Raw genomic sequence first — 15,431 nt, 5'->3', positions numbered from 1 at the left:
GACATTAGGGTCTCATATACTAAGGAACTTCCATACCTTCAGTAGGAACACCCAGAAAAGTGGGATGCTGAGTCCCTAACGCTCATCTCTCTGTTCTCCAAGCTGCTGAGGGCTCTTTTCCTTCTGGGTATACAGCCCAGAGCCACCTCAAGCAAGAGACCCTCCTCTCTTTCCTAAGACTGCACAGATCTTGCTGCCTTCTTTTAAGAAGTCCAATATAAATAGCAGTTCCTCCCTCTTTAAGAAACATCCCAGCTCTTCCAGCTGTGGTCTAGGGCACAGAATTTGCAGTTTCAGTTCCTAACATATCTGAAGGTGGGTTATATGACCCTCTCAACAGGAGCCTGCTGCTACCTTTATGAAGCTGAACAGAGAGCTGGAAAGATGTAGGGTGTCAACAACAGAAAGAACAGGGCTCAGTGCTATAGTACAAAAGTAGTGGACTGTGGGTTTTCCAGACAAAAATGGACCATTATATCCGTCCTTCTGCTTCACCATAGTCTTTCTTCCTTCGCATCTGGAATATCTGTCTGACCTGGGGTTCATCTTTGAGTCACCAAGAGAAAGACTGAGGAATAATAAGTCACTGTCTGGGCAGCAGAACCTATGAGAGCAGGTTTTGTATGTTAGACAGTCAAAATATTTATGTGGTTATTCATTTGCCTTTCTCATCCCACATCTTGACGGGTCCTTTGTACAGCTCCAACGCTTTTTGCCTACGGTTCTGAAGACATCACTAAACTGAGCATTGCAGGCTGCTGGGGAGATAGGCAGGACTGTTTTCAGGTGTGTGGATAAGGAAGCAAAGCACAGGCTGCCCAAGTCACATAAGAAAGCTGTGCAAAAGCAGGAAATCAAATCTTAGGTCACGTCATCCTCAGACCTTTGAATTCCTATACAAATAGTGCCCAACCATGTCTTTCTGCATCCTGAGATAATGCTCATGCTGAGCACAGAGGACCATGGACCATTCAGACTCCCAGCCTCACAGAATGGGCTCCTTAGAAAACAATTTTCAGAAGTGACAGTGAGTTGGAAAACTCTCATTGCATGAGTAGCTACAGAATCATAGAATCACAGAACCAGACAGGCTGGAAAAGACCACTAAGATCCCCAAGTCCAACCCCAACCCATCCCACCACTCCCAATGACCACATCCATCAGTGCCTCATCTCCACAGTCCTTAAACACCTTCAGGGACAGTGATCCCACCACCTCCCTGGGCAGCCTGTGCTGCTCCATCACCACTCTTTCAGAGACAAAGTTCTTCCTCATATCCAACCTGAACCTCCCCTGGTGCAACTTGAGGCCATTCCCTCTCATAGTATCAAGAAGTCAAAGTCTTGCTCCTTTCAGGCAATTGTAGAGAATAATGAGATCCCCCCGAACCTCTCTCTTCTCCAGGCTGAACCATCCCAGCTCCCTCAATTGCTCCCCATCAAGACTTGTGCTTCAGACCCTTCATAGCTCTGTTACCCTTCTCTGGGCACATTCCAGAGCCTCAGTGTCTTTCTTGTAGGGAAGGGCCCAGAACTGAACACAGTACCAGGGTACCTTATTACCCCCTCCCCAGTCTCCAGACCCTCCAGGGAAACTTGAGAGCAGGAGCAAGCAGGAATTAAACAAGCCAGAGCTATGGTGACCTTGTGCTGCACTGAAAACAAAGTGTTTAAGATGCTCTTAAGCCATCATCCCCATGAGGTACGAGCCCATAGCAACCTCCCTTTGCCAGATGACTTTCCAGAGGCTCTCTTCAAGTCCTAACGAGATGCTTGTCTCCTGCTACCAGAACCACCCAGAGAGGAATGAGGTGACCTGACCAACATACTGCACTTTTCTGTTATCTTTGCTAAGTCTCTTGCATTTTTATATGGCATCTTAATAACCCCTCATTTCCATTACAAGTGCATGCTTTCCTTCTGCTTATCTGTATCTCTATACACTCCTTCTCCATTCCTGCAGCCACACCGCCTCCAGCTACAACCTGGGGAGCTCTCCGTTGCTCCATAGGGTCAGGTCTGCTCGGTAATGGGAGTTCAGCCCCATAACTGGGGAGGTGGCAGGACGTGATTCAGGCGATGGCTCTCCTCCATCTGCGTCAATATTGAACTTGCTGCCTGAAGTTAGGGGCAGGAGAAGTAAACCCAGTGCCCTAATTTCATGCAGTCATTAAAGAGATTGGCTGCAACTTTCTCAAGAGACAAACTCCTAACCTCAGTGCCCGGGGCCAGATTTCAGCTTTGCTCTGTTCTGCCTGCATTCCCCAGGTAGTTACCATCAGATACAATGCTATTTGCTTCCTGTTGTGTGCTGTTAAGTGGTGGCTGCACTCCACCCCAGGGGTGGCTGCATTTCAAAAGCAGGGGAGTGATTACCGCATATACAAGCTGTAAAAGGCAGTGGGCTTTTTTTTTTTTTTCTGGGAAGAGCCAAGTATGATCCGAGCTTCTTAAGGTAAATCCTATCAATACCCTCCCGGAGCTGAAGGCTTTCAGTAGGGGACAGCAGCAGTGCGCAGCTGATGTAATGGACTGGGATTTAGGCAGAGCCAAAGCTGTGCTGCTGTGCACCCATTCAGTTGTGCCCAAGCCTTGGAAAATGCAGTTTTGCAGCCCCTCTGCCAGGATTCTGGATGCCATTTGAGCTTAGGCAAGAGCAAAGTGCTGAGTCCTCAGACCTGTTAGAACTGGACTCACCTGGTCATGCACTGAAGCCAAGCTTTTGCACAACGAAAGAGCTGCACGGTCACCAGCTTTGGGAAGCTGGGATCCTTCAGGGTGGAGAGATGCTGAATAGGGGTTTTTAAAAATCACATTGTGGAACTGAGTGTTCCTGCATTTTCCTTTCTTGGTTCTGGCTCCCAGGGACTTACTAACCTCATGATGCGCACTAACGTTGTGTTCCAGGACATTGCTCATACCTTCTGCTTGTAAGTTCATGCACATTATTTGATTTGCTTATTGCTGTGTTTGGTAGCCTTCCCAAAGCAAAGCAGCACTGCACAAGTTCTTGCTTAAGCCTTCGGTCCAGGTTTGATTTCACCCTGAGAACACACTGGTATTTTGGCTTGGCATATTAAACTCTCCTTGTGTTAGTAAAGCCTGGAAGCATCTAGAAATTAAAGAATATGCCAAAAATGCCCAGGCAGGGAAAGCTCAGGTCATCAAAATGTGGTGCAGAGAATATGAGGGAGGATTTGTGGGGGGATATCATCAGATGAAGCAAAGCTTGATGGAAGTTGGTGAAGCTGCATCAATTGGAACCTGACATCCTGCATTCATGGGAGCAGTCATATTTCAGCATTGTCCTATTCTAATCATTCAACCATTCAAAAGGTGTCAGAGACAAAATGCTTTCTTGGTCAACTGGTCTATAGGCAAGCGGTGAGCTCATGTGGTAAGATGTACAAGGTTAAGGGAGGCAGGTTATCACAACCACTGTCTTCTTAGAACTGCCTCAGGGGATTGAGAACAGCCTTTTTAATGATAAAATGTCATTTTCCTGAAGCCAAAACTCATTGCAGAGGTGTTTTCTGAGGTGTAGTGTTGAACTCCACAGTCATCTCCAGTCAGTGAAGAAACAGAATGAAATGAAAACTGAAAATAAAGCTGATCCCATGGTACATTCCTATTTTCAAAACAGTTTAAAAGGTTTTCTTCTCAGCACTGGAAACCAGGAAAGCCAGGCTAACACTGAGCTGCCCTTCTCCTCCCATCTCTATCTATGAGGAAAGGCTGTGAAGGAGGGTTTTTTCAGAGGTCATGGAAACTTTTGGCTGTTCCCATCCAACATATGAGGCAATGAGCAGAAAAGGAGAGCCCATTCCAGTCCCCTTGGCACGGAATTTAGTCAGGCAAAGTGAGCAAAGCTTTAGATACCTGTATGATGACATGTGTTGAGCACTCTCTCCAAGGTGGCTTTAGAATGGAGGGTGGGGATAATGCTTAGTTTACACGGGTAGGATAAGGAAGCATCTGTCCATCCTGATATTTACCCACCTTCCAGCCATCAGCAGCTCTCCCAGTGAAGGAGCAGTGAGTGTTGGTCTCACCATGAAAGGCAAAGGCTGATGTTAACTGTAGACTTGCATTTTTATAGTCCAAATTCTACTCATCAGAAGCCAACACTGAGGCTCTGTGCATGGCTAAGTGATGCACTGCCTGCAAATTAGTATATAATATAATTTATATGCCCTGAGATATTCAGCTTTGGATTGCTTTTTGTTTTGCCATAGCCCTGTTCTAAGAACTTAGTTAAATTGTGTTTTCTGACCTCAGAGAGCTTGCATCCAGCCTGGTTACCTACAGAAACTGTGAATGCCCCATCCCTGGAGGTGCTCAAAGCCAGGTTGGATGGGGCCATGTCCTCAAGAGAAGATGTTCACAGTGTTGAACACAGCCACACACGGTCTTTTTTTTGCTGGCCAATGTTCATTGGTTTCTTTCTTTCACAGCTACCAGGGAATCCGCCTTCGTCCATGCCATTGCCTCTGCCGGAGTGGCTTTTGCAGTGACCAGGTCCTGCGCCGAGGGCTCAGCCACCATCTGCGGCTGCGACACTCGTCACAAGGGCTCTCCAGGGGAAGGCTGGAAATGGGGAGGCTGCAGCGAGGACGTGGAGTTTGGGAGCATGGTGTCTAGGGAATTCGCTGATGCCCGAGAGAACAGACCGGATGCTCGGTCAGCCATGAACAGGCACAACAACGAAGCTGGAAGGACCGTAAGGACATTTGGTTTTACCTTTCTTGATCTCTTATACTGATTTCTTACTAACAGGAGTAATCAAACCAAAATCGGGGCTGATTTATGTCATGAAGTGGTGATACATGTCCCAGAATGGTTCTTTGCTGGGAGGTGACCAATGGATCCCTATGTCTGGTCTTAAAGTATATTTACCCACTCAGATGTAAATGTCTAACTTGGAGTTAATTGTCCATATCCCTCTATAGTAAGTGGATCAAAACAGATGGCACTAAGGTGGAATATGAAGCATGAAGTTTTGGATTTTGAAATAGCTCAGTTGGATGATGTCCTATTTGTACCTGGGTGTAGGAGGAAGAGCTGTGTGGCCAGAGATGTCTGTATTGTAGACTTCTGAAGTTAAGAGAGATGGACCAACATTTATGGGGAGGATTCAGCTAGTTAAACAAAGGCAATTTAGTTTAACTCGAGAAAGATATTCTGAAGCATCCAGTCTGTCCTTGGACTTCCAATGGGAAAGACTGTGGACCTTCTGCAGGTCCTCTTCCATCTCTGATCTGATGCCTTGGACACTCATGGAGCTTGGAAGTGATGTCATGTCCTTGTGTTTTGGCAGCTGAATCCTAATCTGAGTGCAGCAGTCATGCAGAACACATACATCCAGACCTAGCTATAAAAGAACTCAGCTGCCTAAAGCTGATTTGGGTAGCCAAATGTACAACTGCAGATCCCTTCTTTCATACTGCAGACCTATAAAATCTATCAGTATCTCAGCTTGTGCCTCAGAAGCCCCCAGCATTTGTACCACTTTGGGTATGTTGTCTAGAAGGGCCCATCCTGGTGGAGAAAGCTGAATTGATGGTGTCTGCGGAGTGTTTTCCTTCAGGAGCTCTTGAAGGAAGCCTGATGACTTGGAGACCTTCCCCTGATCACCCTATCCTGCCCTGTAGACAGAATGGGTTAAAGAGGGAGAGCATTTGTCACCACCCCTCTTCTCAACAGTGTTCTATTTCCCAAGATGTATTTAAAGGAAAATGAGAGAGAAAGTGGCTCTGGTGCCTTCAGATATAACATGGACCATGCCCCAAAGCCAGCTAGTGTGTTTTCACTTCTGCCACTGAAATAAATATATGAGAGAACTGAAAGGATAGTTTTGCCCTCATCTCAGTGGCTGACTCATAAACAGTGAATCTTTTTTGTAAGGTGGAAAAGTCCCTATCACAGGACATTCTCTTTTTATCTCAGGAATAGTCCATAAATGCCCAAAGAACTTAATCTATAGGAAACAAATTGTGAAATTAAATCACAAAGCTTTTGCTAATGTAGACTGTTCCACTGCTCCTATGAGAACTGCTTTTCTTTCTCACGTAGTAAAATTAAATTAGTTCATCCCTCAGTGCAAGAAAGATACATCACCGCAATCAAAAGAGGTTAATGTGGTCTTTTTCCCTCAGGATAAGGACTCACATGTGCCTAGGAGGGTGTATGATTGTGCAGAGCCATAGCAAAGGCAGCACAGTTGTGCAATGCTAGGAAACCTCTGTTCTTGCTCGGACTTTGTGTGAGCTCTTCAGGTGGATGCTGCCTAACCTCTGTGGAGTGATTCCACCTCACACCATAGGACAGCAGGTCTGAAACATGGAGTACAATCTATCAAGATAAAGAAATACCACCTGAAACAGAACTTGTCCGCAAAATAAATACAAGGAGTAATGTGGTTTCCTCAAGCCCTGACCCAAATTATCCAAGTTATCTCTGGTTATTTTACAGTTTTCAGTAATTCTGAACATCTGAAATCCTCTGACTTATAAACTGGTATTTGCCATTCTCTCCATGCCAGAACCCATGGGTAGCTGTTCCAGCCCTCCATGCTCAAGTGGTTTCAGCTAAGCCTGAGCCCACAGGCAGTGTTTCATATTAGTTCCCATATGAGCTCAAACCCTACCACAAGGCCAGCAGCTTTGATTAAGTTCAGCATGAATACACGAACCAAACATTTTGTGGTTCCCTCTCATTGCTAATTACAACCTCTTTTGTGGCATGTGATACTCCGTAAATAACGCAGGAAAGCACCTGGTGAGCATCAAGGTGCTGAATCATGGCAAATCTCTTGGACTCAGGCTGCCACTCGTCTGTTCACGTACCCAGAAATTTGCTGATCAGTCTGAAAGTGCAGATTATCAAATGAGTGTCATAAGGCTGAGAATACCTCAGGGCAGCATCTCTGGAAACCTCTGGACTAATTTTATGAGTGGCAAGGGTATCCTATGATCAATAATCTCCCTCCCGTACATTCTAGGATGGTGCTTTATGTTGAAATGTGAGCTTTTCAAAGTCACAAGTTGAGCTTCTATTTATTTCTTTCTTTCTTCTAAATGGTGTTAAGAAAATCATATTTGCTTGAAAATAAACACATTAGTTTTCAGGTTTCTGAATACAGCCACCAATAAGGCTAGAACCATGTTTGGTGAAGTGAACATGAAAACATACAAATTAAATGGAGTTACAGTATGGATGTTCAGGATGTTTCTCATTTCTTCAGCTTGCAAATGGAATAGCTGTATATTTCACTCCTGAAGACATTAGTAGGTTTCTCCTCTCTTTGCTTTTCTGCATGAATATGTCCAAATTGTATTCTTGGGTGGTAACACTGAAATATTCATATATCAACGCTGGTAGGAAAAAGTTTAATGAGTACGAAATCACTTCAGCCCATACTGAAAGCAATCAGTAGATGTTTAAAATTGGGATAAGAATCTGAGGTAGCTACAGAAAGTAACTTTCTGTTATCCTAACTTTAGGATATGTAGAATTCTATGGTTCTAAATCCTGGCTGTAATGGAAAATGCAGTATGTATTTCGATGGCAGGCTAATGTCTTCCCTCTGTTTTTTCTCACCTTCTCTTTTCCAGTCTATTATTGAGCTCATGCATCTGAAGTGCAAATGTCACGGCCTCTCAGGCAGCTGTGAAGTGAAGACCTGCTGGTGGTCTCAGCCTGACTTCAGGGTCATTGGGGACTACCTGAAGGACAAATATGACAGCGCTTCAGAAATGGTGGTGGAGAAACACCGGGAATCCCGTGGTTGGGTCGAGACCCTCCGGCCCAAATACAACTTCTTCAAGGCTCCGACTGAGAAGGACCTGGTTTACTATGAGAACTCACCCAACTTTTGCGAGCCCAATCCTGAGACGGGTTCCTTCGGGACTCGTGACAGGATCTGTAACGTCACTTCCCATGGGATTGATGGCTGTGACCTTTTGTGCTGCGGCCGCGGGCACAACACGAGGACTGAGAAACGGAAAGAGAAGTGCCACTGTATCTTCCACTGGTGCTGCTACGTCCGCTGCCAGGAATGCATACGAGTCTACGATGTCCACACGTGCAAATAAAGTGCGCAAGCCCCTTTGACGGGCTCCAAGAGGAGAAACAGATTCGAGCCTACTTCCTCTGATGTTGCAGACAAGAGAGAAGTCTACTTTTTTTGATATTAAAAGAATAATAATAATAATAATAAAAAAATTAAAGGCTAAAAACTGGTTGGATAGAATAGGTCTAATGACTTCTGGGCTATCCTGAGGTACATCCGGCAGTCACACAAGTTAAGCCGCAATGATGCATCCCGTAGGAGACAGCGGCTTTTTAGCTGTCTGACAACGCAGAGCTGGAAAGAAGAGCATCAGCAAAAGCATGGATTGGTTCTGCTCTTGCCCACCTGAAGTGATTTGTGTGATTAAGTGTCCTTTGAAAGACTTGCATCTTCCTAGATATCTCCTTCTCCCTCAGCCAGAGAAAGGCTGTGTTGGACGCCAGCACTAAGCTTTCTGAGATCTATCTACATACCCAAATGGCTAGACTCTGTGCATAAGAGCAACAACGTCAGCAAAAGAAATAAAAGCAGATAAGTTAATGATGTTAAAAAAAAAAAAAAAAAAAAAAAAAAAAAAAAAAAAAAAAAAAAAAAAAAAAAGAATGAAATTCTCTTTTACTTTTACCTTGGAACCAGAGAAGTCTAGAAGTATATGATAGAGCTGTAGAGTGGGCAGGCTCTTCACATGAACTTTTTAGCATAGCAGCTTCTGCCAAATTTGACATAGGATGCAGTGGCACCTACAGAGAGGGAGGGAGGGAGAAGGCGAAGGAAAGGGAGAGAGAACTGCCTGTGGTTTCCTGCAAATGCCTTGTTGGTGCACAGGTGATGTGCATGGTACAGAAGAGTTTAGTACCTGATATGTGAAGAGGACTTGGTGTGTGCATTGAGAAGGAGATGGTCCCGCAATGGGACATGTTGCTCCACCTGTGTCCCAGTACAAGGCTCAGCCAATGAGTTTTCATTGGGGACATGGTGCAGGGCAATTCTCCTTGGGATGAACTTTTGCTGCTGGGAAGAGGACGTCTGGCTCCTCAGCATCCTGGCTCGCTCCAGAAGAGGAGGGAAGGGAAAATGTTTATTTCTCCTGCACCATCACCAAGAGTGGAAAGTACACTTAGTCCTTCCGCTCTCTGCGCTTCATGCAGGCTTCCCCTTGGGCACTTAGCAAAACCCTTAGACCACAAATGTGTCAGGAATTTGACTCTGAATGACAGTTTGTCACCTGTGCATTTACATGACAGTGACCCAACCTTCACCCCCAAAGCTGGAGCAGTTTCAGCCTCTAGCCAAATTTGGTTCCTCACCTATGTTCTGCAGCCATTCCCATCTCTAAGAGTGGTGCAGATTAAGATGTATGGAATCCACACTCCAAATCAGCCCATAGATTGGGAAAGGTTGGACACAGAGCCACATCCCTACTGTGCAGTGTTGCCCCATCTCTGCTATTTGCTTCCAACTCCCCTTCTATACGTGTTACTCTACTTTTGATTTCATATTGCCAGATACAGAAAGAGCTCTCACTTCTGATGTAAGCATCAAGGTTTCCTTCAGTCATGTGGGTACTGGGCCAAATTCCCAGCCTGTTGCCTTGGTGTTTACAACATCAGAGTTACTCCTGTTCATTACTAGCATAAACGAGTACTGAATCAAACATGGAGTTGTAGTCTGTTTAACTTCTAATGTGCTTACCCAATGTCCTCTTTGTCTTACTCATACCTTGAGTTCCTATCTTTGGAAAAAGACCAAGGATTGACATTTTTTTCCATCAATCCAGGGGATAAAACGGGTTGTGATTCATCTCCCAGTGAATCACAGGAGTCTTTTCATGGACAGCAAAGCAATGTAATTATGACTGTTGGCTAGTTCAACCCTGGAAATTTATGCAGAGAAATCAGAATGTCAGCTTATTCCCAGAACTGAAAGAGGGAATATGCAGAAGAAACAGGGAATGAACATAGCTTAATCAGAGAGAAAACGGGAGGAAATGAGGCCTCTAAGGGTTGACTCTGAGTCAAGGCATCTCCTGAGACTACTCCTAGGCTGGTGCAGTTGGTGCATTGCTGTATGCCTCAGGGCTGTGCCCAAGGACACAAGCAAGTTCTGTGTGTTGGTGGAGGCACTTCTATTAATGCTCTGCAAAATAGCTGCAATGAAACGAGAGGAGATATACAGGAGAGAGGGAAGGAAAGATCAAGAGCGAGAAAGAAAGAAATGGAAAGAGAAACAACTGTACATGTAAACACTGCATACAGTGGATGGCCACACATCATCTGTTAGAAAGCAACAGATGACTAAAAATTGAGAAAAAGATGAATCAGTGAATGGATAGATGGCTGATTTTTATAAAACAGTCAAGGGGAAAAGGAAAATCTGGTCATTATAGCAAATAGAGAAGAAGGCCATTACAGGGGGACATTGCCACAGTGATAAATATTCAGATGCAAACTATCAGGAAGGAAAACTCTGAAGGAAAACATATAAGATGGAAGGCATTGAGGAATTGTAAAGTTGGGATAAGGGAAGATAAGTCTGATTTATCTAATATAATGCAGTACTGGCATTCTCAGCAAGAGATTATTGGCATTTCCTGCCAATAATCCTTCACATTCCTTCTTGTACACCATGCCAGTGAAGGAATGGGTCAGAGCATCTGGCTTCTTTGCATGGAAGTTGGATTCTGACCCCATGCCATCCACAGCACGCTAACATTCACAAGTTCTGCATTTGCACCAGAACGAAGCCCAGCATCACTAGTGGGTGGAGTTCTTTGGGAGGCATGGGAAAAAAATAGACATCTACTGAGCAATTGTCTCTTATGGTGAACAAACAGCTTTGACTGCAGTAGTTGGATCTATCTCATCTGGCTGTGTCAAAGTCGAGCATCTACTCTAAACTATTTGTCTAATTTTCTGTTAGGATCAGTGGCAAGGCACAAACAAATGCAGAAGGTGATTCATCATAGGCTAGGATGGTATCTAAGCTGGGTTTGGTAAATTGCCCTCTGAATGTACCTCTGTCTTTCCGCTGACCTGAGCTGATGAGCTCATACGAGATGATGAACTTTCAGACTGGGTACAGTCTGATGATGTGAAGTCCTCCATGAGTCAAAGAGGTGAAGGTACAATCTGATCATCAGCTGAGATGGGCTGGAAGCTCTACTCCTTCATTTAAATCTGGGGTCAGGCTCAGTGCTCAGGGACTTCCAGCCCATTCAAAGTATTTTTTACAAAGCCTATGCATATTTAATAGGTTTTATTATGTAATTAGTCATCTACTAATAGTAGTAAGGGGTTGTAAAGTGTAAGTGATTGAGCAGCTGCTACTGAAGCCAATGACATATGCCTCTGGATATTCTGCTTATGACATCAGGTCCATCTGTGGGTTCTAGTCCAAGGTCTGACTCTATCCATGCGGAAGGGAAGGGGAGCACCTGCTAAGGGTCTAGGAGTAAGGGACTGATGACTATATATGCTAAGCCTTCATCTGGCCTCATAGCTTTGGAGAAGTCACTATGGGCCTCAATAGTTTATGCACATGAATTCAGGAAATGTGCTTGAAAAACTAAGATCCCTCTCTGCTGTCTTCTCTTAGTGTCTCATACAAGGTTCCCATTGCAGTGAACAGTGAGGTGCCATCCCTCCCTATCTATCACCTCAGATACATGGGGACTCATTTAGATAACTGTCTAAGTGCAACCCAAAGCCTTCTTCTGCCTCAGGTTCTCCAAGTCTTTCAGAAGTCTTCCTCACAGGGGAGATTTTGGTTATAAGCATCTTGCCACATTTTAGGTGCCCTAAGAGACTGTGTTGTTATGCAGCTGTTTCTCCAATGGCATGGGACTCCCACAGGTCCTGTTTCATATGTACGAAATCTAGTCAGTTGTGTCAGAGACCATGGGATACCCAAAAGGACTCATGTCTCATGATGCCTATGTGAAGATGGTTGAGTTGCTCAATTATCTGGTAATGGTTTTCTGGAAACTTCCCCCTCAGCTTGTGCTTGGGTGTATTCAAAAGGCAAAGATCATTCACTTCCAACTCAGCTTCCATGGTCCATGGCTCCCTTCCCTTCAGCCTTCACTTGTGGTGAGGTTTATAGTAATGATATCATCCAGCAAATTAACACAGAAATAAAGGTACATAATTTAATTCCTCTTACATGCTGCTCTCCCGCCTTTCCTTTTGCTGAGCAGATGGGCTTGATGGCCACCGTCAGTTCTGCATCCAACCTTGTTCAAGTCAGCAGAGTCACATGCAAGGGGCGAATTTGGTCTCATCTCTTTTCTTTCTATGAAAGAAATTGAAAGTGTAGGAGCTTTTTCTTGTCTCGGCTTAGTTCTAGAATTTGGGGATTTCTCTTTCTCAGAGAAGAAAGAAATGTGAGGAGGAGAATGCGTGATGTTTCCTATTACTGGTCTCCTGTGTATCTCTTTTAGCTGAGTGCCATCTCCAAAAATACTTAGGAGGTCTCCAAAATGATCTTCACTCCTTACAAGGAGCTTCATGTGCACGATGAAAGCGGTCTGAATTTAATATTGAGAGGGGATTGCATGGACTGCTGCAACACAAAATGCCATCTGAGGCAGAAATCTCTGAGTTAGCACCAGGCACATCAACCCCACAAACAGAAGTGCTGCAGTCTTAGCTGGACATTGCAGGATTTTGGTGTTAGTTCACATCATAGTGCAATTTCATTTGATATTCAATGTAAAATATGTTTGGATTTTCTGTGTGTTTAGCTCTATTGCCACAGGAATGTCCATGGACTGTAATACATTCATCATGTGTGTTCATGTTTGCTATTTCCCCAGCTGTAAATTCAAATATTGGAGAAACGCTTCTTCTTATGAGCTCCAGGTCACATTTTAGCTTCAAGGAAAGGCTTCAGTGCAGAAAATCAGTGGATATTCAGGGTTACAGCTTGGATACTCTGCAGGAGCTGGGAGTCGTGAATCCAGTCCTGGGTTCTGTACTAAGGAAATTACTTCAGGCTACCCTCAGTGCCTTAATGATAGGCTTCAGGAAGATAACATAGGGCCACAAAAAAGGCCACAATCAAACTGCCCTGCAGCCATCAGCCACTGTGCCTGATTAAAACTAATAAACAGCATCAGCTACCCATAGGAAAATGACTCCTGGCTCCTCCACAGAACTGCTGGTTGTTTGGGGGAGAAGCTGTACAGAGTGTGCAGATGATGAGAGTGAATGTGAGCTGGGTGGGAGGAGGCCCTGTCTCTTCTCCATACTCCCACCACACTAAATCTTGCGTGTTACAACAGGGACTTAGCACAGGAGCAAATCTCTTCTAGATTTCCTTTATCCCATGGGGCAGCAGTGATGAGACCTGGCTCCCTTTTCCCTCAGTGATCTTTCTTCATGGCTTAACCCTCCATTATGTTTCCAACTCTCTCTTGTGAGCTCTGACAAAAGCTAACAAAATGCACTTCATCACTGTTCAGCACAGGGACAGGACCTTGCTGTCTCAGGTCTCTGTTAGCTGCTGCTGTGTGCAGATGTTTCCATTTGGAGGGAGGCAGAGGCTCTGGTGGCCTCTGTTTTAAGAAATGGGGAGATTTTCTCAAGTGCTAAAGGGAGGCTGGGATCTGACTGCCTGGCAGTGATACCTGAAAATGGGATTCAGGAAACGTAGGTTTCTACATGTGATCTTGAAGTCCCATACAAGCAACAATGATGAGATCCATTTGCCTAAATGTAGCATCCAGGGCTGAATTAATTATTGAAGATAGGCATCTAGAGTCACTTGGGATGCCCCAGGGTGTCCCAATGGCTTCTGACAGCTGCTCTGGAAGAGTGCAGCCTCCCCTTAAGTCCCATGGCATATCTGCCAGCCTCATGCAGATGTCTCAGAAACCCTAGGGCATCTCAGATGGCACTAGATGTCTATGCATGAGCAACCCAGTTGATCTCCTAATCAGTAGACACTGGAGGCTAGAGAACAATTCAGCTGGCCAAATGGAAGTGGCCACCATAGGGCAGGTTGAACCACTCTAGGCCCCACTGACTGTGCTGATGATCCCCATAAGATATGGGTTTTCAGACATCTAATTGACATGGAGACACATGCTTGTGAGCATCTACATCTGCTTTGGAGATGGAAATCTGTGTCTGAACTCAGTTCTGCTCCAACTTAGACTGATATAAAATAGGAGGCATCGTTTCCATAATGCTCGACTTACAAGCGATCCAAAGGGAGCAGAAATAGGACCTACTCTATAAAAATAGTTGAAACCAATTTACTGACTGGTACGTAATGTGTTTGACTCCAAGAGAGCATCTCTGCTGCTCTTCTTGGTGAGCACGTAATGAAAATAAACAATTCCCACCAAATCATCTGCAGGCAAAATCTTGATGTTATGTGAATACTATCTAGAGAAAGCTCCTGAGGTACAACAGTCATAAGCATGTTCTCCACATGACTTTGTCTCCTCTTGTCTCTTTGTATACCTTGCTCTTATACATGTTCTGTGGACCAAGGGAGGTGTTGCACAGCTCTGCATGGAAGTGGAGAGTGGGGAAGGTGTGAGGAGATGCTTTCCTCATTTTCCTTTCTTTTTTCAAGTTCCTTCTCCTTATTTATTAGTATTTATTTATTTCTCGCCACTTGTTCCACTCTACCAAAAAGCCTGAAGGCACATCTGCCACAAACATAGGCTAGTAAGCAGCCGAGTGTCACCCATGCTTTTGAGGGAAGGCACCATTTCATCAGACCTCCTTTCCAACATGCACTTGCCACCACTTGCTAAGCACAGGAAGCCCAAGTTCTCAAACTTATCAAGCTCCCAAAACCTCCCAGATCCTTCTAGATGTGATTAAATCCTCTGCAGTGGAACCTCCATTCCATTGATGCTCATTCATCCAGACCTGCTTGTCCCACTGCCCACCCATCCCTCACTGCCTGCAGCTCAGCCTTACACCTCTTCATCTCAGTGAAGATGTCTCTATCGTGGCATCACTTTCAGTCACTCCTAGGCCAAAATCTGCCCAAACAGGTGACCTCTCATTGCTTTGGACTATCTGATGAGCCCACCAGCAACGTCAAAGGCATAAAACACAGCCCTGTAGCAGCACGGGGGATTTCCCCATGGTATGAAACATACTTGTCCATAAGACAAGGACAAGTATCTTCTTGTGGGTGGGTTTTTTGCTGTTACTTTCCCTTCCCACAGACTGTCTGCCTGATCACATCACCCTGCTTAGAGCTACGTCACTGTCTGTAGCCCTTCCTTAGCCTGCCCCTACCCCCACCCCACTGAGCACCCCTTTGTACAGAATGCATGTATGATACAACCTGAAATTCCAAAGCTATTGTACAAAGTAGGATCGTCACTTTTTTGGTTT

At 44.9% G+C, this 15,431-nt stretch overlaps 1 protein-coding gene across 1 annotated transcript in view; it reads left to right on the top strand.

Moving 5' to 3' along the window:
• The window catches only part of WNT3A (Wnt family member 3A), a 76,200-nt gene extending 66,476 nt beyond the window's left edge, over nt 1–9,724 (top strand). The window contains exons 3-4 of the mRNA XM_015853035.2: nt 4,454–4,719; nt 7,613–9,724. Coding sequence (XP_015708521.2) covers nt 4,454–4,719; nt 7,613–8,092 — 746 coding nt within the window. The 3' untranslated portion in view covers nt 8,093–9,724. The remainder of the gene's footprint in view (nt 1–4,453; nt 4,720–7,612) is intronic.
• The last annotated feature ends 5,707 nt before the right edge of the window (nt 9,725–15,431 follow it).

This window comes from Coturnix japonica, chromosome 2, assembly GCF_001577835.2.
Source record: "Coturnix japonica isolate 7356 chromosome 2, Coturnix japonica 2.1, whole genome shotgun sequence".
Lineage (NCBI taxonomy): Eukaryota > Metazoa > Chordata > Aves > Galliformes > Phasianidae > Coturnix > Coturnix japonica.
This window is presented reverse-complemented; position numbering and strand designations above follow the sequence as displayed.